We start from the raw sequence: 25343 nt of genomic DNA, 5'->3' as shown, positions 1-25343 counted from the left end.
CGCAGTATGTCAGTTCGGATATCTTCGACATGAAATTATCAGGGACCAGTTAATTGAAAGAACCTCAAGTTCACTCGTGCGGGAGAGGCTTCTCCTTGAAGAGGATGATCTGACTTTAGCAAAAGCTGTAGCCATAGCTTCCCAAGTGAAATCAGCAGCTCACTGTGCAACTAAGATCTGTGAGGCACAAACACATGCTTCCAGTGCTGTGCAACAAGCAAGCCCCACAGACACACCCTTTCCTGTCACTCGCCTGGTTGGCTTAAACCCAGCTGGATCACACCCCACAGACACGCCCCCTCCAGTCTTTCACAAAGTTGTCTCAAACTGGCCTGGGTCATGCCCCAGGCCACGCCACCTCCTGTCACTCGCACTGTTGGCTCAAACCCGACTGGGTTTTCCACTTGTACTGTATACCTGGGTGACTCCTGCATTCCTCTCGTGCTAGACAGAGGAGCAAAAGTGTTGCTCCTCAACATGGCCACCTAAGAGCAGTTCATGTCCCACCTGCCCCTCCAGCCGCCCAGCTTTAGCCTGTACGGATATGGGCGCTCAGTGATTGATGTTGTCTGCTTTATACACTCACCTGTGCAGTATGGCAACAAGGCCCTCATTTAGTTCCCCTTCCACATCACACGACAGGGCACTAATATCTTAGGTCTGGACCTGTTCACCAGCCTGGGGTTCTCTCTGTTGAACAACAGTGGCTCAACAATCCTGCACGTCGCCTCCCCATGGCCTACCCTCTTCAACGACGTAGGTGCCCTGACAGCGTTTGCACATAATAACCCTCCTCGGCCCTATGGTGACTCCAGTCATTCAGCCTCTACGGCATATCCTGCAAGGAGGTCAATAAGGATCTACACAAGCAGCTGGAGGATGGATTTATCTAGCCGGTGGACATCTTCCCATGGGTGTCCAACTTGGTCAACACAGTTCTTTCAAACTGCGCACCGACCACCAGGCCCCACAGCCTTGATGTCTACCTCCGGGTCAGGACACAAGCTCCTCCGCATGTACCGCTGGTCAGACCGATTCCAGCAGTATAACTTTAAGCTGCAGTTCAGGCCGGGCAGGGACAATGTGTTGGCCGACTTCCTTTAGCGCTAAGTTCCCCCAGACTCCACCTGTGCCCAGGTTGACTCAGATGACCTCATCCAGCTCCTACACTCACTCTCCAAGACACAGTGTCGCACAAGAAGCTGACCCAAGAATCAGCCAACGACCCCATCTTCACGACCTTGTGGGGAAATACGTAGCCAATGGCTGGCCGGCACAGCACCCATCGGAACTCCAACCATGTGCCAGGTTCAAACATGAGCTGTCATGCTGGTATGACACGTCTGGCCTGCGGAAACTGCATCGTCATACCAAGCAGGCTCAGAGGACAAGTGTTGGCCATGGCTCATGGGGGCCACCTTGGCATTGTGAAGCTGAAGCAGCCCTGCCGGGATATGACAATCCCATATGTCTGCTGTCTGAACAGGAGAATAAACATTCCCTAGCTCCAACTCTAACCAGAATCATCTGGGAGTATAGCAGGACAACCTTGCCCCTGGCCTTTAGGCCTCACCCTGTAGCCTAGCAACCAATAAACAACAGCCTCTACACAGTTTAACAGGGTACCACACTGACCAGCGCGAGAGAGAGAGAGAGAGAGAGAGAGAGAGAGAGGGGAGGGGGAGATGGGAGGGTCTATTTGATTTCTCTAAACAATCAAGCACAATAACAAGACAGGCCTCCAATTCTTCAGAAACCCTAAATTCCAACTCTGCTCAGACTTCTAACCCAGTCAACAGACGACATACATCTAATATATAGTGTTGTGTTGTGTTGTTACCGTGTAATTTCTCCCTGCGGTGCTGTAGTCAAGTAGACTATTATTATTCCTCCAGACTGAATTATCTCTCAGTCAATGTTTTATTTATGTCAGTAACCCAGAAATACACAGGCAGACAGCATGTGACTGGCTGCTGTTCTATAAGAGGCGAGGTTGTTATTGTCTACAGAGACAAAGGAGATTTAGTACATTAGGATCATAGAATCCCATTTTCTAAATTGCATTGTGTCCAGAACTAAGATTATGAATCCCAAACAAATGAACGAATCCAGTCCAAGACGCCACAGAGCAGTTTAACATTTTAATAGGATAATATTATTTGTCTATAAAACTCTACAATGGTCAACAACACATTAACTGTTTCTTATCACCCGTGTGTGCTGTTGGTTTGCGATGTCAGCGGCGTGCGCGGGTATGTGTGTGTTGGAGGGGCACACTTGTTCATCTTAAGCCAGTCTTTATTGGTGAAGACGCGCCAGTACTTCAGGTCTTTACAGAGCGATGGCTTTACAGAGCGATGCTAGAGTAGCTTACAACCACCTGCTATCATTGTTCCTACTGAGCAGGAGGGGTTTCGCTGACACACAGGTAGAGAGGACATCATCTCACCTGTGTGGGCAGAGTTATCCAGCTGGGTCAGGTCATTCAGCAGGCCAGGAGACTCCGCCTCTGGGGTCTCAAAGTTCCCTTCTGAGTCCGAACTAGAGAGAGAGAGAGAGAGAGAGGGAGAGAGAGATTGATTACAAGTTTATATAGCACCTCCATGGTTCCAAAGTTGTGTTTGTGTGCCAGACTGAGCCAGACTGAGCCAGACTGGACTAAAGCCTTAGCTGACACAACACACCCAGATCTGTAACACACTGATCCGTTTCTTCATGTTCAAATACACACACAGTATCAGGGTCTGCTGCCTCAGCTGCCCGATTTATTTCCATGCTGTGCTCCAAAGTGTGTGTTTGTGCTCCCATGCAGTTAAATGCACATCAAACCGTCCACACACTAATGAAAAACAGCTCAGGGGAACAAAGACACAGGCTCCCGGAATACAGACAGCGCTCTCTCTCTCACACACACACACACACACACACACACACACACACACACACACACACACACACACACACACACACACACATCACATCTAAACCACACAGAGTAATCCTTAAAAACACACGCACACACACACACATACAAAGCAGAGAAAGACAATCAGAAATTAAGTCCCAGCGATGACCTCTACACTGCAATCTTGGACGGTTACTTGGAAACTAGAAACTAGCACAAAAAATCCCACATCTTTAGAAAACTCAACCTCCCTTCCCCCAACTTTCCCAAACCTTCCCCCATCCCTCTCCTGCCCTTCACTCACTCAAACACACATAAAGGAAGACATATTTTCCTAAGTATCTGTGGTTCACAGGAGGCTGCTGAGGGGAGGATGGCTCATAATAATGTCTGGAATGGAGTAATGGTAAATGCCTGGATGTATAATGGAGTAAATGCCTGGGTGTGTAATGGAGTAAATGCCTGGGTGTGTAATGGTGTAAATGCCTGGGTGTGTAATGGAGTAAATGCCTGGGTGTGTAATGGAGTAAATGCCTGGGTGTGTAATGGAGTAAATGCCTGGGTGTGTAATGGAGTAAATGCCTGGGTGTGTGTGTGGTCACCTGACCGACTCTGCTTTTAGACATGACAATATCATCTAGTCACTGTTACACAGGGTGCAAGGGAAGACAAGAGACCATATCACAACAACATCACATCTGCTTCTCTCTCTCTCTCTCTCTCTCTCTCTCTCTCTCTCTCTCTCTCTCTCTCTCTCTCTCTCTCTCTCTCTCTCTCTCTCTCTCTCTCTCTCTCTCTCTCTCTCTCTCTCTCTCTCTCTCTCTCTCTATATCTATATCTATATCTATCTGTATGAATAATAACAGCAAATTACCCCAAGTCATCCTGGCAGGAGGAGCCAGACACACATTCAGCCTGTTGCCATTCACACACAGTGATCTCTCAGCACATGTACACACGCAATCTCTCTTTATTTCTCTCCCTCTCTCACGTGTGCCAGACAGGCATCAGGCATCACACACACATGCACACGAACAAACTCACTCACACACACACACCTGTAGCCCACTTACTTTTCCCCTTCATCATTGGTTCCGGGGGCTCCCTCCTCCCCCTCATCCTCCCCTCCCCCCCGTACAGCTGACCAAGTCCATTTAGCCCACTGGACCGGAGACAGCAAAGACCCCCAGGACATCTCTACAGAGACGCACCAGCTCCTCTATACAGTATACAACCCTCTGGGTCCGGTTCCACCCCACTGGGTTTGATGATACTCCTGGTTGTAGTGGTCTGGTCCCTCACGTGTTCTACAGTTCCACTGTCGGTTCTGTTACTCCCTCACAGTCTGGTTCTCCTCCTCTGGCTCTGGATTGGACTCCTCTCTTAGTTCTGCTGCTCCTCTGTGAATCAGCAACAACACACCAGAGGAGAGGAGAAGAGAGGAGGAGTGACTCACCACAGTCTGTTTACTTGTATCTCTCTCTCTCTTTCTCTCTCTCTGTCTTGGAGCTTATCCGTGTGTTCTCTCTCTCTCTTTTTGGAAGGATGTTGATTTTATGGCATCTCTTGTTTCTCTCTTCACTTCCTCCTCTTGCTTTCGTTTCCCAGACTGCTCTTCTGCATTGTTGATCCCGGAACAAACCGTGACAAGAGGCTGATAGATCTGAGATGACGCTGTTGGTTTCTTACTCTCTGTTAGATTACAGATTACTGTAGCATCAGTAGCCTCTTCTCCCTCTGCTTCTCTCTGTTTTCTCTCAGCCTCTCTCTCTCCATCCTCCGCTTCGACTCTGAATGCCAGAGCAGTGATCAGCTGGCTGCCAGACTGCTCCCTCCTCCCTCCTTCTTCCTCTCTCTCACCCTCCCTCGCTCTCTCTCACTCCCACCCAAAATGAGTTTGCCTAGCCCTCCACCCTCCCCCCTCCCCCAACTCTCTCAGGCTACTCTTGTGATAGAGGAGAGATTCAAGGCGTGTTGTGAGAGGAAGGAGAAGAGAGGGAGGGGAGAGGGGGGGGTCAGACCTGACCAGACATACTCTGTTAGAGGACAGGAGATCTAAGAGACCAATAGATAGAAAGATGTGTCTGCAGAGGATCAGAGTGAATCAGGCTGGGTGGACAGACAGCAACTCGGAGATGCACTCTATCTAGTCTATCTAGATAAGAATACCAACATTTAGTTTGCTCTTGGGCTGTATCTGTTCCACTGACTCTTCTATCCTCTGTCATTACAGTCTAATTAATCTGTAACATCAAAACAAATCAAACGTGAACATTTAGTTCCTCCTATGAATATACAACCACCCTCCAGAGCTCTTTATACTCTCTATGGAACGTGTCTGTAACTGTGTGACCATGGCAGGCTGTGGTTAGTCAACCATGTGGAAACTCTCTCCTTCCCAACTCTGCAGACACACACACACGCACACACACACACACACACACACACACAAACGTGCACACATACAACCACACACCTAGAGGCTGTTCATGATGGCTTACATAACTCACAAAACATGCACACAGACACATTGACACACAGCACTGAGTACCAAATGCACTGACACAACTCTGATTAACATGCATCCCACTCACTGAAACACATGCACACACACACACACACACACACACACACACACACACACACACACACACACACACACACACACACACACACACACACACACACACATAACTAGGCCAAGCCAAATGAGATGTGTTGTATGAGAAACATCAACCATGACTAATCTAATAACTATTTGCTTCTGTAGAAGAGAGGAACGAGGTACGGATAAATAGAGGTAACAGAGGAAAGCGTCTCTTGTATTTTCCCTTTACTCTGCTCTCTTCTGCTCAGACGTGATCAGAAAGCTGGAGAACCCACAAACACACACAGAGGGTACCCTGTCTCTCCCTCTCTGTCACTCTCTCTTTTTTTCTCTCTCGCTCTCTCTCTCTCAGACCGAACCCTATTTAGCACAGCTCTCTGTGACCGTTTGACAGAGAGAGAGGGAGGGCAGAAGAGAAAGAGAGTGAGTGTGTACTGTGTATATATTTTGGTAGGATTTGTTGTCATAGCTATCAGGGATGTATGGCATTGTTTCCCTCCCCTCTCTATTGTCTGTTGTCTGTAGCAGGCAGGACAGACCTGTTAGGGGAGCTATTGAACCTTATCACCTCTCTCTACACCTGTATAGACCAGGGTCCACCCACACTAGCCTGGTCAACTAGCCAAACCGCTATGCTCACGTTTCGTTTCAGAATGTGAGCTATCGTGAGATTAGGCTGGTTTCACAAGGCTACACCCACACTACAGGTAGGATAAACAGCCCACCTCAAACACAAGTACACATGAACGCACTCGCACACAAACACAGGAAGGTCTCAGTCACCTTGACTCACAGGCAGGAAAATGTGCAGAGGAGAGGAAAGAGAGGGAGATGAAGAGAAAGAGAGACTAATCAGGTCTTATGTAACTCCTTTCCTTGGACCCAGAAATAGCTCAGCACACATGGAACACTGGCGGAGCTACAGACACACAGCCATGCTCTAGCCTCGAACCCATGCAGTTGGGAACACACTGAGACTTCTAGAACCACTGTCACGGTTTCGGCCGAGGCTGCCTCTCTCCCTTGTTCGGGCAGGCTTCGGCGTTCGTCGTCTCCGGAATTCTAGCTGCCACCGTTCTATGTTCTGTGTTTCCTGTTTGATTAGTTTTGTCTGTTAGCCACACCTGTTTTGTGTTAGGTCTCATTATGCACCCTATTTAGTTCCCTGTTTGTGTGTATAGTGTTGTGTGTAATTGTCGCTTGTCAGATGGTTGCGTAGCTGTGTTATTTTTCCAGTACGCCAGTATTAGTAGTGTCCTCCTCTGTTTAGGAGAGTTTTGCGCACTGTGTTTTCGTGCGATCGTGTGTTGACGCCTGTGCGCGTCTGTTTGGCCTCCTGCCGTCTGTGGATTATTTTGCATAGTAAAGTCTTGTTGGACTGTACCTCTGCTTCTGCGCCTGATTCCCCACCACACCATCACTACATCGCTGACAGAATTACACACCCCTTAAACATGGAATCAGCGGGAGCCGAAGCAGCGCCGACGAGACTGGAGGTCCAGGTTCGGGAGCAACAGGAACAGATCCTCCAGATGGGAACCGCCCTGCAGGAGGTAATCACCACGCTCCGAGGCTGGGGCGCACCTCCAACACCTTCCTCACCGCCAGCCCAGCCAGCACCATCGGCCAGCCTGCCCATTCCAGCGCCAGAACACCGAGGGATCCGACTCGCTCTCCCGAGGGCCTACGACGGAACCGCGGCTGGGTGTCAGGGATTCCTCCTCCAGGTGGAGTTGTACCTGGCCACCGTACACCCGGCACCCTCGGGGCATGAGAGCGTGTCTGCCCTGATATCCTGCCTGTCCGGGAAGGCGTTGGAATGGGCCAACGCGGAGTGGAGGAAGATCGACGCCGCGAGTATCACCTACGACGAGTTCTCCCGCCGCTTTAGGGCGGTGTTCGACCATCCCCGGAGGGGAAAGCGGCGGGGAGCGTCTGGTCTTCCTCCGGCAGGGGAGGAGGAGTGCTCAGGAATTCGCGCTGAATTCCGTGACTCTAGCGGCTGATGCAGGGTGGAATGAGCGGGCCCTCGTCGATATATATCGATGTAGCCTAAGAGAGGACGTCCGTAGGGAGCTGGCCTGTAGGGACACCAGTCTCTCTTTCGACCAGCTGGTCGACATGTCAATCAGGTTAGATAACCTATTGGCCACCCGCGGACGTCCTGAGGGGGGTCCGTCCATTTCACCCTCCAGCGCATCCGAGCCGTGTCCTATGGAGCTCGGGGCGCTGGCGCTAGAGATAGGAGGAGTCGGCAGGTGAGGGGGTCCATCCACTGCACCAACTGTGGTCGGGGAGGACACACCGCGGCTAGGTGCTGGGGATGGCCTCCTCGGGGAGATGACGACAGGTCCCGCACTGGGGATTCCCTCCAGGTGAGTAGGCGCCCCACTCACCCAGAGCTCACTGTTGCCCATTTTTGTATGCCTGTGCGTTTTCCGGCAGGTGGCACCTCATTCCCAGTATAAGGCGCTGGTAGATTCAGGCGCGGCTGGGAATTTTGTTGATAAGAAGTTTTGTTTAGAGTTAGGGTTTCCCCTTCTCCCTGTTGATGTTCCTTTTCCCCGTTCACGCCCTAGATAGTCGTCCGTTGGGTACGGGCTTGATCAGGGGAGGTCACGGCGCCACTTAGGATGTGTGCGCAGGGGAGTCATCAGGAGATAATTCAACTGTTTCTGATTGACTCTCCTGCGTATCCGGTGGTGCTGGGCATGCCCTGGTTAAGTACCCATAACCCCGTTATTTCGTGGCAGGAGAGGGCTCTGATGGAGTGGTCTGCTCAGTGTGTGGGTAGATGTTTGGGCGTTTCCATAGGGGCTACCTCGGTGGAGAGTCCAAACCAGGTGCCCGCATTGCACATTCCACCTGAGTATGGGGATTTGGCTATTGCGTTTAGTAAGGCGAGGGCGACGCGGTTGCCACCCCATAGGCAGGGGGATTGTGCGATAGACCTTCAGGCAGGGAGCTGCGCTCCCACGGAGTCATGTGTATCCTCTGTCTCAGGAGGAGAAGAAAGCTATGGAGGTTTACATAGACGAATCACTGAGACAAGGATACATACGGCCGTCCACTTCCCCGCGTCCTCGAGTTTCTTTTTCGTGAAGAAGAAGGATGGGGGTTTGCGTCCGTGCATCGATTACCGTGGTCTCAATCAGATTACGGTGAAGTATAGTTATCCACTCCCGCTGATTGCGACCATGACTGAGTCGTTGCATGGGGCGCGTTTCTTCACGAAATTAGATCTCAGGAGCGCGTACAACTTGGTGCGCATCAGGAAGGATGATGAATGGAAAACAGCCTTTAGTACCACCTCGGGCCATTACGAGTATCTAGTCATGCCATACGGGTTGATGAATGCTCCGTCAGTTTTCCAATCATTCGTGGATGAGATCTTCAGGGACATGCAGGGACAGGGAGTCGTGGTGTACATAGATGACATTCTCGTGTACTCACCTACCCGTGTCGAGCATGTGGCCCTGGTGCGCAGGGTGTTGCGGAGGCTGGTGGAGCACGACCTGTATGTGAAGGCAGAGAAGTGTCTGTTTTTCCAGGAGTCGATTTCCTTTTTGGGGTATCAGTTGTCTGCGTCAGGGGTGAAGATGGAGGTAGACCGAGTGTCAGCCGTGCGTAATTGGCAAACACCAACCACTGTGAAAGAGGTGCAGCAGTTTTTGGGGGTTTGCGAATTACTACCGGAGGTTTATCCGGGGTTTTGGGCAAGTGGCAGCTCCCATCACGTCTCTCTTAAAGGGGGGCCCAGTGCGTCTGCAGTGGTCAGTCGAGGCGGACAGGGCGTTTGAGAAGCTGAAGGACCTGTTCACCTCGGCTCCGGTGCTGGCGCATCCGGATCCCTCTTTACCATTTCAGGTAGAGGTGGACGCGTCTGAGGCCGGTATTGGCGCCGTGCTTTCACAACGGTCAGGCGCGCCACCTAAACTCCGCCCCTGTGCCTTCTATTCCAAGAAGCTCAGCCCGGCGGAGCGAAATTATGACGTAGGGGACAGGGAGCTGTTAGCTGTGGTACAGGCCCTTAAGGTGTGGAGGCACTGGCTTGAGGGGGCTCAACACCCTTTCCTCATTTTGACGGACCACCGTAACCTGGAGTACATCCGGGCAGCGAGGAGGCTGAACCCTCGACAGGCTAGATGGAGTATGTTTTTGACCCGTTTCTCTTTTAAGATCACCTACATCCCTGGGTCACAAAACGGTAAGGCAGATGCGCTGTCTCGGCGGTATGACGGGGAGGAGAGGTCCGTGGAGCCCACTCCCATACTGCCGGAGTCGTGTCTAGTGGCACCGGTGGTGTGGGAGCTCGATTCTGAGCTCGAGCGGGCATTACGCACCGACCTAGTCCACCACAATGCCCGGAGGGTCGGAAGTATGTTCCGCTCGAGTGTCGGGATCGATTGATCTATTGGGCTCACACGTCACCCTCCTCTGGACATCCGGGTATCGGCCGGACAGTGCACTGTCTTAGTGCCAAATATTGGTGGCCCACGTTGGCCAGGGATGTGAGGGTTTATGTTTCCTCCTGCTCGGTGTGCGCCCAGTGTAAGGCGCCTAGACATCTGCCTAGGGGTAAGTTACTGCCCCTGCCCGTTCCACAACGACCATGGTCCCACCTCTCGGTGGATTTTATAACTGACCTTCCCCTCTCTCAAGGGAATACTACACTCCTGGTCGTTGTGGACCGGTTCTCTAAGGCCTGTCGTTTGCTCCCCATGCCGGGTCTTCCTACTGCCCTACAGACCGCCGAAGCACTATTCACTCATGTGTTCCGGCACTACGGGGTGCCCGAGGACATTGTGGCTGACCGGGGTCCCCAATTCACCTCCAGAGTCTGGAGAGCTTTTATGGAGCGGTTGGGGGTCTCGGTGAGCCTCACCTCGGGTTACCACCCGGAGAGTAATGGGCAGGTGGAACGCGTAAACCAGGATGTGGGCAGGTTTCTCAGAACATACTGCCGGGACCGGCTGGAGGAGTGGGCGAGATATGTGCCCTGGGCCGAGATGGCACAGAACTCTCTCCGCCACTCCTCCACCCAACTAACCCCTTTTCAGTGTGTTTTAGGGTACCAGCCGGTTCTGGCACCATGGCATGAGAGCCAGATCGAGGCCCCCGCTGTGGATGAGTGGGTGCGGCGCTCGGAGGAGACGTGGAACGCTGCACACGTCCATCTGCAGCGTGCCATACGTCGACAGAAGACGAGCGCCGACCTACACCGCAGTGAGGGGCCTGTGTACGCACCTGGAGATCGAGTCTGGCTCTCTGCCAGAAACCTGCCCCTCCGCCTGCCCTGTCGGAAACTGGGTCGGCGGTTTGTAGGGCCATTTAAAGTCCTGAGAAGGTTGAACGAGGTTTGTTATAGATTACAGTTACCAGTGGAGTATAAGTGTATTAACCCCTCGTTCCATGTGTCCCTTCTCAGGCCGGTGGTAGCGGGCCCACTCCAAGAACATGAGATCTTGGAGACTCCTCCGCCCCCGTTGGACATCGAGGGGGCACCGGCGTACACCGTGAGATCCATCTTGGATTCTAGACGTCGGAGGGGGGGTCTTCAGTATCTAGTGGAGTGGGAGGGGTACGAGGAGCGGTGCTGGGTGCCGAGGAGAGACATTTTGGACCCGTCGCTCCTGACGGAATTCCATCGGGGGTATCCGACGCGCCCTGCGCCGCGGCCTCCGGGTCGTCCCCAAGGCCGGAGTCGGCGCGCGTCTGGAGCCGCGGCGTCAAGGGGGGGTACTGTCACGGTTTCGGCCGAGGCTGCCTCTCTCCCTTGTTCGGGCAGGCTTCGGCGTTCGTCGTCTCCGGAATTCTAGCTGCCACCGTTCTATGTTCTGTGTTTCCTGTTTGATTAGTTTTGTCTGTTAGCCACACCTGTTTTGTGTTAGGTCTCATTATGCACCCTATTTAGTTCCCTGTTTGTGTGTATAGTGTTGTGTGTAATTGTCGCTTGTCAGATGGTTGCGTAGCTGTGTTATTTTTCCAGTACGCCAGTATTAGTAGTGTCCTCATCTGTTTAGGAGAGTTTTGCGCACTGTGTTTTCGTGCGATCGTGTGTTGACGCCTGTGCGCGTCTGTTTGGCCTCCTGCCGTCTGTGGATTATTTTGCATAGTAAAGTCTTGTTGGACTGTACCTCTGCTTCTGCGCCTGATTCCCCACCACACCATCACTACATCGCTGACAACCACACCAAAGATCTCACTCCAGGAAGCTTCAGAGAGCTTAAGTCAAACAGAGGCTATTTCTGAAGAGTAAATAAGGATATTATCATTTCTAACAGACATACAAGCCCAGTCACATTTGTGACTATAGACAACTTCAGCTTCCCTGAGTAAACACAGAGGGTCACATTCCCTGTGTCTGGAATCTTTGTCTCCATCTGAACCCAGACCACATTCTAACTCTATCCCTCTGGACCCAGACAACTAGCAGACCACTGTGTGTGTGTGTGTGTGTGTGTGTGTGTGTGTGTGTGTGTGTGTGTGTGTGTGTGTGTGTGTGTGTGTGTGTGGATTGTATGTGTATGTGTGTGTGTGTGTGTGTGTGAGTGAGTGTGTGTATGTGTGTGTGTGTGTGTGTGTGTGAGTGTGTGTGTGTGTGTGTGTGTGTGTGTGTGTGTGTGTGTGTGTATGTGCGGGCAGCCTAACCTATCATCCTTTTCATTCAATTAAGAATTGACTGAAAGTCACAGATGTGTGTGTGGTAAGGAGCTAAATATAACTAGTATAAACATTCATAGTAGCCACATAGCGACATGAGGAGTGATGTGATACCATATGAGATAATTGAGCACGCTAGGACACACATATGTGGATTACCAAAAGCATTTTAATCCCTCCAATGATTCTGAATAAAGATCTGAACAGTAAGTTTATCTTTCCTATAATAACATGGCTGCCTGGTGAAGCTGTGGCACTGAGACAAAAACAGGCGCAACAGTCCCATCTGGTGGTAAACAGAAGTCAACACATCTCTCTGGCCCTACTTGGCAAGTACATACTGTAATGTTGCGATGAACCGCAGCATTGGTTTCGTTTCGTTTATTAGGATCCCTGTTAGCTACTGCACATGCAGCAGCTACTCTTCCTGGGGTCCTCATAAAACGTACAAATACATGACAAAGTACAGAACAGTTATAGACAAGAACAACATAAGATATTACATTACATTCAAAATACAAATAAATAAGAGTTATATATAAGAAAGAAACCAAGAGACATCAAAAATACTATTTACACACTATTCATATATACATATTCATATTCTTATATTCAGTACAGGTAAATTAGATATTTAGAAAGAGGAGAGGCGCTGTTTTTTAAAGCTAAACTTGCTTTTTGCCTGAGTAACCTCTGGTGTCAGAGCATTCCATGCTGACATGCCTCTATACATAACTGAGCGACGCATTAAATCAGTTTTTTGGTTTGGGTACTGTGAAGAAACCCATAGTGGCGTCTCTGGTGGGGTATATATGTCTGTTTGAAGTGTATGCAAATAGATTATACAAGTGGTTAGGCATTTTCAACACACACGTTTCTTAAAAAGACTAGAAGAAAAGTAGTCAATTTCTCTTCAACCCTCAACCATGAAAGACTATCATGCATGTTGTTGATGTTAGTTCTGTGTGTGCAGTTAAGGGCGAGGCGTGCTGCTTTGTTTTGAGCCAGCTGCAGCTTTGCTAGGTCTTTCTTTGCTGCACCTGACCATATTACCAGACGGTAATCAAGATCAGAGCCTAAATTGTATTGATGATACAGTCCCCTATATTTTAAGGCCATACAGTCCTACACCCTCAGCCCCATACAGCACTATAACAGCTTCATTCAAGGTAAACTCATGGTGTATACACAGGACCCTTCTCTGCCTTGTGTGGGAGGAGCGCTCCACCTAGAGGCGATCAGTGGTATCTGACCAGGTCTCTCTCACTGTCAAACTGGAGAGTGTTGACTGGGATACTCAGTCTCAGGCAGACAGGAACACACAGGAATAAGAGAGAAACACTGCTTAGAGTGCTGAGTACACTCACCCTCTCAGTCTCTATTAGTCCATGAGTCTCTCTGTCTCTCTCAGTCCCCCTCAGGCAGTAAAAGCCATGTTTGAATACAGTTCTACAACGATGTACTGAATGGAGTAATGCTTTAGCCTAGTTTCTCTCATGCTTTTGTGTGTGCATGTGTGTGTAGAGCATCATCATGACAGGTGTTTAAATTAAACAGAGGAGAAGTGTAGTACAGCGCCGGTCGGCACAGTTACAGTAACCAGGCCAGCTGACATTACAGCATCACCCTGGGGATGTAGTTTGAAGTGCATTACATCATCTTGTACTGTTACAAAAGCCCTTGTAATTGTGCTAGCTGAGTGAGAGAGAGAGAGGGATGGGGGAGGAGAGAGAGATGAGTTGGAGAGATAAGTGCAGATAGTGCTACAATAAGTCCTTTGATGGTGAATTTGGGAAGCGTGACCGAGATAGTTTGCATATATAACTAACTATCTGCATATTTAATCGAAGCCCAACTTTATTGTAATCAGAGCGGAAAACACACACAGACACACAAATGATAGATGAGAGGACCAGTAGAACCTTTACTACATGGAGGTCTAGAGATGTTATGTTGAATGTATGTTGGGATATGTTGCGTTTAATGAAGGCCTACAGGTAACTGCCAAAATAAAGGAAACACCAACATAAAGTGTCTTAATAGGGTGTTGGGCCACCATGAGCCAGAACAGCTTCAATGTGCCTTGGCATAGATTCTACATGTGTCTGGAACTCTGTTGGAGGGATGCAACACCATTCTTCAACAAGAAATTCCATAATTTGGTGTTTTGTTGATGGTGGTGGAAAACGCTGTCTCAGTCACTGCTCCAACTGGGAATTTTTATACATGACCCTAAGCATGATGGGATGTTATTTGCTTAATTAACTCAGGAACCACACCTGTGGAAGCACCTGCTTTCAATATACTTTGTATCCCTCATTTACTCAAGTGTTTCCTTTACCTGTATGTTGGAATATTTCAGAATAGGTTGGGCCGTTCCACCTCAAAAAGCACAAGAAAGAGGATTTCGACACCCACCATCTCAGATTGTTCTAAAATCGTTTCTGTAGTTAGTAACAGATACGATTAGCATTCCTGAAATATTGAAATATAATTTGATCTCTGAGAAATTCCGCTAATTAATTGCACACAAATGTCCCATTATAATTTATATGATTCAAATAATATTCAATAAGTATAGTACCCAACACCCGATGAGGAATCCCCAAATCATTCTCAAACGACACCCACAAACCCCCACACCCCATGCCAATCCCACCCCAACAACCAATATACAGTATGACAAGTAGTATGAAGTTGTGGCTTTGATGATTGCTTCTCCATTCTATGTAATATATTCCCTGTGAATCTGGTGAGGTTTTTTTTCCCCTGTTCAGAGACATTTGTAATTGAAGTCGCTTGCATTATTTACCATAAAGTAGTGTGAAAATACCAGGTTTTGACCACTAGATGCTGCTGTTCCTGCTATACCGTCACACTCTTTTATCCATTTTGCTGGTCTCTTGTGTTATATAGTTCACAACATTTTCTTTGCAACTTTTGGTAGAAAACCAATAGATTTTGCTCATGATTAAAATAAATTGTACAGCCATCCTCACAATTCAAGCCAGTCCTTCATGAAAGCAAAAAACAACAACCAGATTCACAGGGAATACATTACAAAGTATGAAGAAGCAATACTCCAAGCCGCAGCTTCATACTACTTGTCAAACATAGAGAACTGATACTGTATACTGGTTGTTGGGGTGGGATTGGCATGGCGTGTGGGGAGGGCCGTGCATGGCTTTTTACTCATTGGTAGGAAGAGGCTTGGTCCAAATTGGATGTCCGGTTCTATATTAATTGAATATTATCTGAATCTATATATAAATTAAAATGTCAAATTTGAGTGCAATCAATTATCTTAGTTTCTCAGATATCAAAGAAAATGTTTACCAAATAATGTTTCAGGAATGCCAATCTTACCTGTTTCTAACTACAGAAACAATTTCAGAATGGCTTACCAAAAAAAAACTTCCAAAAGGACTAATTTGATGTAAAAATCAGTTGGAGTACTCAGCAAAAAAAAGGCAGGGATTGATTTCTTATTGCTCACTTTAATCCATTGTACAGGATGCGAACAGGTGGCTGACATCAAACTGATGTCTTCCTCAGAGTGACCTGACCATTGCACATAGCTCCTATTTATAGCCTAGTGGCCCATTGAGACACAACAATATAAAAAAGTTATAATTATAATATGTTTCATGGTAAATGGAAAATTATACCATAAAATAATACAATAAATAGTGTGTCTCGTTGATCAATAGGCCATGTCTAAATATACATAGGTGATATTTGGGTGTCTGTGAATCAAGGCAACAACACGTTTTTCTTGGTAAGCCATTCTCATGATTGTTGTCATTGTTGTTGAGCACCCCTCCTCTCCTTTGTTTGCTGAAGCACGAAGGCCCACCTGAACTCATGGTTAAAATACTATATGCCAATCCCTCAGCCATAGTAATAACAGGCAATACTTGCTCTGCTCCGTTCAGAATAACTAGAAGTAGCAGGCAAGGTGATCCCATCTCACCTCTGCTATTTTTATTGTCTGTAGATGGGTGAGCTGACAACGTCACGAAAACGATGTGCGCTCTTCCATGGGGCAGAAGTCTGCGTGTTGTTGTGATTCTGGATGGCCAGATTGCTACAGTAGCAAGAATGACAAGAAACTGCCATGTGGGGAATCGTAAGTGGCCTGTTTCAGCTCGTTTCATCTTGTTCTTGATAGCATGTCTTGTTTTGAGGTGTTCAAATCAAATCAAATGTATTGGTCACATACACATGGTTAGCAGATGTTATTGCGAGTGTAGCGAAATGCTTGTGCTTCTAGTTCCGACAGTGCAGCAATATCTAGCAAGTAATATCTAACAGTTCTACAACAAAAACCTAATACACACAAATCTAAGTAAAGGAATGGAATAAGAATATATAAATATTATCAGAGTGGCATAGTCTAAGATGCAATAGATAGTATAGAATACAGTATATACATATGAGTTGGGTAATGCAAGATATGTAAACATTATTAAGATAGTATAGAATACAATATATACATATGAGATGGGTAATGCAAGATATGTAAACATTAAAGTGACTAGTGTTCCATTTATTAAAGTGGCCAGTGATTTTCAAGTCTGTATGTAGGCAGCAGCCTCTCTGTGCTAGTGATGGCTGTTTAACAGTCTTGAGATAGAAGCTGTTTTTCAGTCTCCCAGTCCCAGCTTTGATGCACCTGTACTGTCCTCGCCTTCTGGATGATAGCGGGGTGAACAGGCAGTGGCTCGGGTGGTAGTTGTCCTTGATTATCTTACATTTTTACATTTTTAGTCATTTAGGAGACGCTCTTATCCAGAGCGACTTACAGTTAGTGAGTGCATACATTTTCATACTGGCCTCCCATGGGAATCGAACCCACAACCATGGCGCTACAAGCGCAATGCTCTACCAACTGAGCTACACGGGGCATGGGTCTTTTTGACCTTCCTGTGACATCGGGTGCTGTAGGTGACCTGGAGGGCAGGTAGTTTGCCCCTGGTGATGCGTTGTGCAGACCGCACCACCCTCTGGAGAGCCCTGCGGTTGTGGGCTGTGCAGTTGCCGTACCAGGCAGTGATACAGCCCGACAGGATGCTCTCAATTGTGCATCTGTAAAAGTTTGTGAGGGTTTTAGGTGACAGGCCAAATTTCTTCAGCCTCCTGAGGTTGAAGAGACGCTGTTGCGCCTTCTTCACCACACTGTCTGTGTGGGTGGACCATACCAGTTTGTCAGTGGTATGTACGCAGAGGAACTTAAAACTTTCCACCTTCTCCACTGCTGTCCTGTCAATGTGGATAGGGGGGTACTCCCTCTGCTGTTTCCTGAAGTCCACGATCATCTCCTTTGTTTTTTTACGTTGAGTGAGAGGTTATTTTCCTGACACCACACTCCGAGAGCCCTCACCTCCTCCCTGTAGGCTGTCTCATCGTTGTTGGTAATCAAGCCTACTACTGTTGTGTCGTCTGCAAACTTGCTGATTGAGTTGGAGGCGTGCATGGCTACTCAGTCATGGGTGAACAGGGAGTACAGAAGGGGGCTGAGCCCACACCCTTGGCTGAGCCCACACCCTTGTGGGGCCCCAGTGTTGAGGATCAGCGAAGTGGAGATGTTGTTTCCTACCTTCACCACCTGGGGGCGGCCCGTCAGGAAGTCCATGACCCAATTGCACAGGGAGGGGTTGAGACCCAGGGCCTCAAGCTTGATGATGAGCTTGGTGGGTACTATGGTGTTGAATGCAGAGCTATAGTCAATGAACAGCATTCTTACATAAGTATTCCTCTTGTCCAGATGGGATAGGGCAGTGTGCAGTGTGATGGCTATTGCATCGTCTGTGGACCTATTGGAGCGGTATGCAAATTGAAGTGGGTCTAGGATCCTTGACTAGTCTCTCAAAGCACTTCATGATGACAGAAGTGAGTGCTACGGGGCGATAGTAATTTAGTTCAGTTTCCTTTGCATTCTTGGGTACAGGAACAATGGTGGTCATCTTGAAGCATGTGGGGACAGCAGATTGGGATAGGGAGAGATTGAATATGTCCGTAAACACACCAGCCAGCTGGTCTGCGCATGCTCTGAGGACGCGACTAGGAATGCCGTCTGGGCCGGCAACCTTGCGAGAGTTAACACGTTTAAATGTCTTACTCACGTCGGCCACGGAGAAGGAGAGCCCACAGTCCTTGGTAGCTGGCCGCGTCGGTGGCACTGTGTTATCCTCAAAGCGGGTAAAGAACTTGTTTAGCTTGTCTGGCAGCAAGACGTCGGTGTCCGTGACGTGGCTGGTTTTCCTATTGTAGTCCGTGATTGTCTGTAAACCCTGCCACATACGTCTCTTGTCTGAGCCGTTGAATTGCGACTCCACTTTGTCTCGATATTGACGTTTTGCCTGTTTTTTTTGCCTTGCGGAGGGAACGACCACTCTGTTTGTATTCTGCCATATTCTCCGTCACCTTGCCATGGTTAAATGCGGTGGTTCGTGCTTTCAGTTTTTCGCGAATGCTGCCATCTATCCACGGTTTCTGGTTAGGGTAGGTTTAAATAGTCACAGTGGGTACGACATCTCCTATACACTTCCTTATTAACCCACTCACCGAATCAGCGTGTACGTCTATATTATTCTCAGAGGCTACCCGGAACATATCCCAGTCCGCGTGATCAAAACAATCTTGAAGCGTGGATTCCGATTGGTCAGACCAGCATTGAATAGTCCTAAGCACAGGTGCTACCTGTTTGAGTTTCTGCCTATAGGAAGGGAGGAGCAAAATGGAGTCGTGGTCAGATTTGCAGAATGGAGGGCGGGGGAGGGCCTTGTATGCATAGCGGAAATTTTCACATTTACATTTTAGTCATTTAGCAGACGCTCTTATCCAGAGCGACTTACAGTTAGTGAATACATATTATTTTATTTTATTTTTTATTTATATACTGGCCCCCCGTGGGAGTCGAACCCACAACCCTGGCGTTGCAAACGCCATGCTCTATCAACTGAGCTACATCCCTGCCGGCCATTCCCTCCCCTACCCTGGACGACGCTGGGCCAATTGTGCGCCGCCCATGAGTCTCCCGGTCGCGGCCGGCAGCGACAGAGCCTGGATTCAAACCAGGATCTCTAGTGGCACAGTTAACACTGCGATGCAGTGCCTTAGACCACTGCGCCACTCAGGGGAAATGAGTGTAACAATGGTCCAGCGTTTTTCCAGTGCCAGTGGTACAGTCAATATGCTGATAGAATTTAGGTAGCCTTTTTCTCAAATTTGGGTGCAATCAATTAAAATCCCCAGCTACAATAAATGCAGCCTCAGGATATATGGTTTCCAGTTTGCATAAAGTCCAGTGGAGTTCCTTGAGGGCCGTCATGGTATCGGCTTGAGGGGGGATATACACGGCTGTAACAATAACCGAAGATCATTCTCTTGGAAGATAATACGGTCGGCATTTGATTGTGAGGAATTGTGAACAAAATGACTTGAGTTCCTGTATGTTGTTACAATCACACCATGAGTCGTTAGTCATGAAACATACCCCCCCACCCCTCTTCTTCCCGGAGAGATGTTTATTCCTGTCGGCGCGATGTACTGAGAATCCAGATGGCTGTATGGACGGGGACAGTATATCCCGAGAGAGCCATGTTTCCGTGAAACAGAATATGTTACAATCCCTGATGTCTCTCTGGAAAGCAACCCTTGCCCTGATCTCATCCACTTTGTTGTTTAGGGACTGGACATTAGCGAGTAATATACTCGGAAGCCATGGATGGTGTGCGCGCCTCCTAATTCTGACTAGGAGACCGCTCCGGTTCCCTCTCCTCCGGCGGCGTTGTTTTGGGTCGGCCTCTGGAATCAGTTCAAATGCTCTGGGTGGTGCGAACAAAGGCTCCGCTTCGGGAAAGTCGTATTTCTGTTCGTAGTACTGGTAAGTTGACGCCGCTCTGATATCCAATAGTTCTTCCCTGCTGTATGTAATTACACTTAAGATTTTCTAGGCTAACAATGTAAGAAATAATACATAAAAAAACAAAATACTGCAACATTTCCTAAGGACTAGAAGCGAGGCAGCCCTCTCTGTTGGCGCCATCTGGGAGAGAGAGGGTTTCACGTTTCACGTTATATTAGTCATATGACCAGGATACACATGGTATACACCATGTCAATGCTAATATGGCTAAAATTTGCTAGCTAGCTAACCAACAACTGTAATTATGTATTTGAGAGACAGCAAGTGCTCATTGTGCAAATGTATTTATTCAATTAACATTGGAGACAAAATATAGCTTACATGTTGTCAACAATCTAAACCAACCCTGTCTGTTTTGCCCCATAGTTGCACACGCATCGGTTTTGTTGCTAAACAACTAACCCGTCTATGGAGCCCCTGGCCCAGGCAGTTCGATAATCAAAAGAAATTACACCAATATCTCTAAATTCTACAGATCACGTCATCTCATTATATGCCAACAATATCTTACTTTATCAAGACAATGTATCTCAATCTCTCCCAAACGCTTTGAAGAATGCCAATCTTACCTGTTTCTAACTACAGAAACAATTTCAGAACAATCTGCGATGGTGGATGTCATGGCTTGCTGAAATGACATGGAATGGCTCTATTGCGTTGATGTCTCAGAGTTACAGATACCTCCCAGAGTTCCTTACTATACCTGTCCTGCACAGTTCTATCATCAACCCCTGTTTACAGTTGAATGCTCTAACTGCAGATGTCTGTAGCTCTAACTCTAATGGCCTAACAATCTGGAGAATACATTGAGCTAAGCAGCTTGAACATGCCTCTAAATGGGAGAGAGAGGGTTTCAGGTTTCACATTATATTAGTCATATGACCAGGATACACATGGTATACACTGTCCAACGGAATGCTTACTTGACGGTTTCTTATCGACAATGCAACAACAATAAGAAATCATAAAAGATAAGAATACAAATATAAAAGTAAATAGCTCAGTAGAATAGAATAAACATTTTAGCATAAGTATAATACATTTTATAGTCCAATATTTGGGGGAAGGGGGGTTTGTGGGTGAGTGCTGGGAGGACTGACAGAGTAGGGGCAGGGGACAGACAGACACCAGGCTATGGTGTGTAACAATACAGGGACACAAAGGACACATAATTCCTCAAACAATGGTGTGCACACGCGCACACACATACACACACACACACACTGAGGGTCATCCAGGGCCTCCTCTTATGGTCCATGTCTGTCTATTGACAGCCAACTGAATTGTTGGTGATATAGTACTGACAGAGAGGAGGACAGGTTGAGAGGAAGAGAGGAGGAGAGGAAGAGATTCAGGCCAAAGATAGATCAGCGTTCTACAGTCTGAAATAGGGTCTAAAGGAGCTCCAAATGCAGGTCACTCTCAACTCCAAAAAGGAATGGAAGAGATGGAGGAGGGGTGGTGAGTGGAGGGGGGATTGAGAAATGAGGACTGAGGCAGATTTCTGTTCCACTTACAAATGAAAAAGATTATTTGATAAATATAGATCCACACACACACACACACACACACACACACACACACACACACACACACACACACACACACACTGAGAGAGAGAGAGACACACACATAAACAAGGACACTGCCTAGAAAAACACTGCTTAACCTACAGCACACACAGAAGCCTGACAGTGTGTAGTGAGGGGGCTCATCCCCATCCAGTAGAGAGTTGACTGGTTTATTTCTAATTGAAAGCTTGTTAATGTAAAACCAGCCAAACAAAGATGTCTCTGTTTGCAGACTCTCCTCTGATTCTCTGAGCACTCCAGCTAACAGAAGCTAACAGAAGAAGTCTCAGATCTAAGTCTCAGAGCCACTCATGGCTTCAGGCTTTCATTCTACTCTACAGTTGCACTACTCTGGGTCATTCAGTGTCAATTGGAATGACCTCCAGCGTAAACAACAACTGCTGTAGACGATGACAACCCCACTAATAGTGCCAGTGGCCCTGCTGAGTCACCGTGACAACAGGATGGGTAGAGCAGAGCAGCATCAGGGTATGACTAGGAAGGACATCAGCGAATGGGTAGAAAGTGTAATAGGCTCAGTAGCTCATTAACATGGTGATGATCCACTGGGACCTACTGGGAGAAAGAGAGGACTGGCTCTCTGTTACCATGGATTAGGGCAGGGTTTCCCAAACTCGGTCCTCAGGACCCCATAATCAACTAATCATCAAGCTTTGATAATTTGAATCAGCTGTGTAGTATTAGGAGAAAAGGCCAATAACAGCCTTTTACCATAAGACCGATGATTAAGGGATTCAACCACACCTCAACACTTGACTTAGTCAGAGGCCCTTATGAGACAAAGCATTATAGGGTTATATTATTCACCTGATTAATGGACATAAACTATTGGTCTCCTGTTGATTGATCACTCACCTTACATGCCACCTCATCTTGTGCATGGTCAGTACTAAAGAAGTGTCTCCGTCAGGAGATCTGATCACATCTCTCTCATTACATTGTTCTTCATTACATTAGCCTGTCTACTAATGACCCTAATTATCTGTCCATCTCCCCTATCTAGATCCCTCCCCTTTCTGTAATCAAATAAGTTCAATCTAAACAAGCTTTATTGTCGTGTCGGGTTCTGCTGCACTTTAGCTGATGGACAATGCTGGGAAACCAGTTCAGAGAGCGAACATCACAGTTACCTGATACACGACATTCACACTTGAAACTAAACCACATGCTCACGGGACAGGAAAAATATAAATAACGCGTGTGCAAGCACACACACGCACACACACACAATAACGGTGATTAGATTGTGTACTCACATACTGCTCTTCTTTCTGGGGGAGCTGAAGGAGCTCTTCCTGTGCTGACTGAGGGAGCCCCCCATGGCAACGCTGGGTGTGTGTGTTTGTGTGTGTAGTGTGTGTGTTGTGTCTTATTCCAAGCGACAGGCGTATCTCTTTTAGAGCACTCTCTGAAAATTGTAGAATCCCAGTGATGAGGGCACAACCACTATAGCCTCTTCTCATCTCACACACCGCATCTCTGACTAACTAGCTCCTTCTGTCTCTCTCTTTAGCTCCTTATGTCTCTCTCTCTGCTGCTGCTGATGTTGTATCTAGGCTGAATGGTATGGCTGCTCAGGAGTCCTGATCACATGTCAACTATTCTGCCAGTCCCTGCCTCTCTCTCCTTCTATCGCTTCCTCTAACCCCTCCTCTCCTCTCTCTCTCTCCCCTCTCTCGCTCTCTTTCGATCGAATGGTCCCTCCTGCACAGACCAGATTCCTTGCATTACAGAGCTTCTCTAAAGAAAGAGAGTTAGTGGGAGAGCGAAAGAATGAGAGAGAGGGAGGGAGGGGGGTAGTGTAAAGGCCACTAAGCTCTGACAGTGAAGGGGGAGGAGGGTAGGGGTGAAGGTATTGTTCCAGAGGGAGACTCGCCCCTATTGTTAGTCAGCTGAACAACAGACAGAGAGGGAGGAGGGAGAGGGATGGTGGGAGGAGAGAGAGAGAGAGGGATGGTGGGAGGAGAGAGAGAGAGAGGGATGGTGGGAGGAAAGAGAAGGGGGGTGAGCATTAACACAGGTCCTGTTGTTCTGAGACATTCTACCTGCTGTGAACCAGTGTGTGTCAGGACCCCTCCCTTAAGCCCAGCATTAGCATGTAAACACACACACACACAGAGCATGCCGAGGTTGGACTGCATAGCGTTCTTCTCAGTCAGAGGATGAAGGGAATCTGAGCAGTGGTGTAAAGTACTTAAGTAAAAATACTTTAAAGTACTACTTAAGTAGTTGTTTGGGTATCTGTACTTCACTTTTTAATATTAGGATGGTGTTCCTAATGTTTGGTATACTCAGTGTATTTTAGCAATTACATTTACTTTTGATACTTAAGTATATTTAATACTTTTACTTTTACTCAAGTAGTATTTTACTGGGTGACATTCAGTTTAACTTAAGTCATTTTCTATATATACAAAAGTAGTGTGGTCCTCTGTAGCTCAGCTGGTAGAGCACGGCGCTTGTAACACCAAGGTAGTGGGTTCGATCCCCGGGACCACCCATACACAAAAAAATAAAATAATGTATGCACGCATGACTGTAAGTCGCTTTGGATAAAAGCATCTGCTAAATGGCCGTGATTGGGAGTGCCATAGGGCGGCGCACAATTGCCCAGCGTCGTCCGGGTTTGGCCGGTGTAGGCCGTCATTGTAAATAAGAATCTGTTCTTAACTGACTTGCCTAGTTAAATAAAGAAAAAATCAAATCAACGTTTATTGGTCGCGTACACAGATTTGCAGATGTTATCACAGGTACAGCAAAATGGTTGTGTTTCTAGCTCCAACAGTCCAGTAATGCCTAGCAATAAAATACATAATCCAGAAAATTAAGAAATGTCAGAGACCAGAATTTAAATATATATACTTAACAAAAATATAAGCGCAACATGTAAAGATCCCAGAAATATTCCATACTCACAAAAAGCTTATTTCTCTCAAATTGTGTATACACATTTGTTTACATCCCTGTTAGTGAGCATTTCTCCTTTGCCAAGATAATCCATCCACCTGACAGGTGTGGCATATCAAGAAGCTGATTAAACAGCATGATCATTACACAGGTGCACCTTGTGCTGGGGACAATAATAGGCCACTCTAAAATGTGCCGTTTTGTCACACAACACAATGCCACAGATGTCTCAAGTTTTGAGGGAGCATGCAATTGGCATTCTGACTGCAGGAATGTCCACCAGAGCTGTTGCCAGAAATTGAATGTTAATTTCTCTACCATAAGTCGCCTCCAACTTCGTTTTACAGAATTTGTCAGTACGTCCAACCGGCCTCACAACCAGACCACGTGTAACCACGCCAGCCCAGGACCTCCACATCCGGCTTCTTCACCTACGACAGCTGATGAAACTGTGGGTTTACACAACAGAATAATTTCTGCACAAACTGTCAGAAACCGTCTCAGGGAAGCTCATCTGCATGCTCGTCGTCCTCACCAGGGTCTTGATCTGACTGTAGTTCGGCATCATAACCAATTTCAGTGGGCAAATGCTCACCTTCAATGGCCACTGGCACGCTGGAGAAGTGTGCTCTTTATGAATGAATCCAGGTTTTAACTGTACCGGGCAGATGGCAGACAGTGTGTATGGCGTCGTGTGGGCGAGTTTGCTTATGTCAACATTGTGAACAGAGTGCCCCA

The 25343-nt window shown here is 47.6% G+C and overlaps 1 protein-coding gene across 3 annotated transcripts in view; it reads right to left on the bottom strand.

Annotated features, from left to right (window-relative positions):
- The window catches only part of LOC121584924 (transforming acidic coiled-coil-containing protein 1), a 34141-nt gene extending 10699 nt beyond the window's left edge, over positions 1-23442 (bottom strand). Inside the window, exons 1-2 of one of the 3 annotated variants that reach the window (XM_041901183.2) lie at positions 22955-23442; positions 2450-2541 (exon numbers count right to left, since the gene is read on the bottom strand). In XM_041901183.2, the coding sequence (XP_041757117.1) occupies positions 2450-2541; positions 22955-23019 (157 nt within the window). In that variant the 5' untranslated portion in view covers positions 23020-23442. Of the gene's footprint in view, positions 1-2449; positions 2542-3978; positions 4729-22954 lie in introns of those variants that run through there. The other 2 variants (XM_041901181.2, XM_041901182.2) reach the window with 2 other exon arrangements.
- Between the last annotated feature and the right edge of the window lie 1901 nt (positions 23443-25343).

Source organism: Coregonus clupeaformis, chromosome 16 (assembly GCF_020615455.1).
Source record: "Coregonus clupeaformis isolate EN_2021a chromosome 16, ASM2061545v1, whole genome shotgun sequence".
Classification (NCBI taxonomy): Eukaryota; Metazoa; Chordata; class Actinopteri; order Salmoniformes; family Salmonidae; genus Coregonus; species Coregonus clupeaformis.
This window is presented reverse-complemented; position numbering and strand designations above follow the sequence as displayed.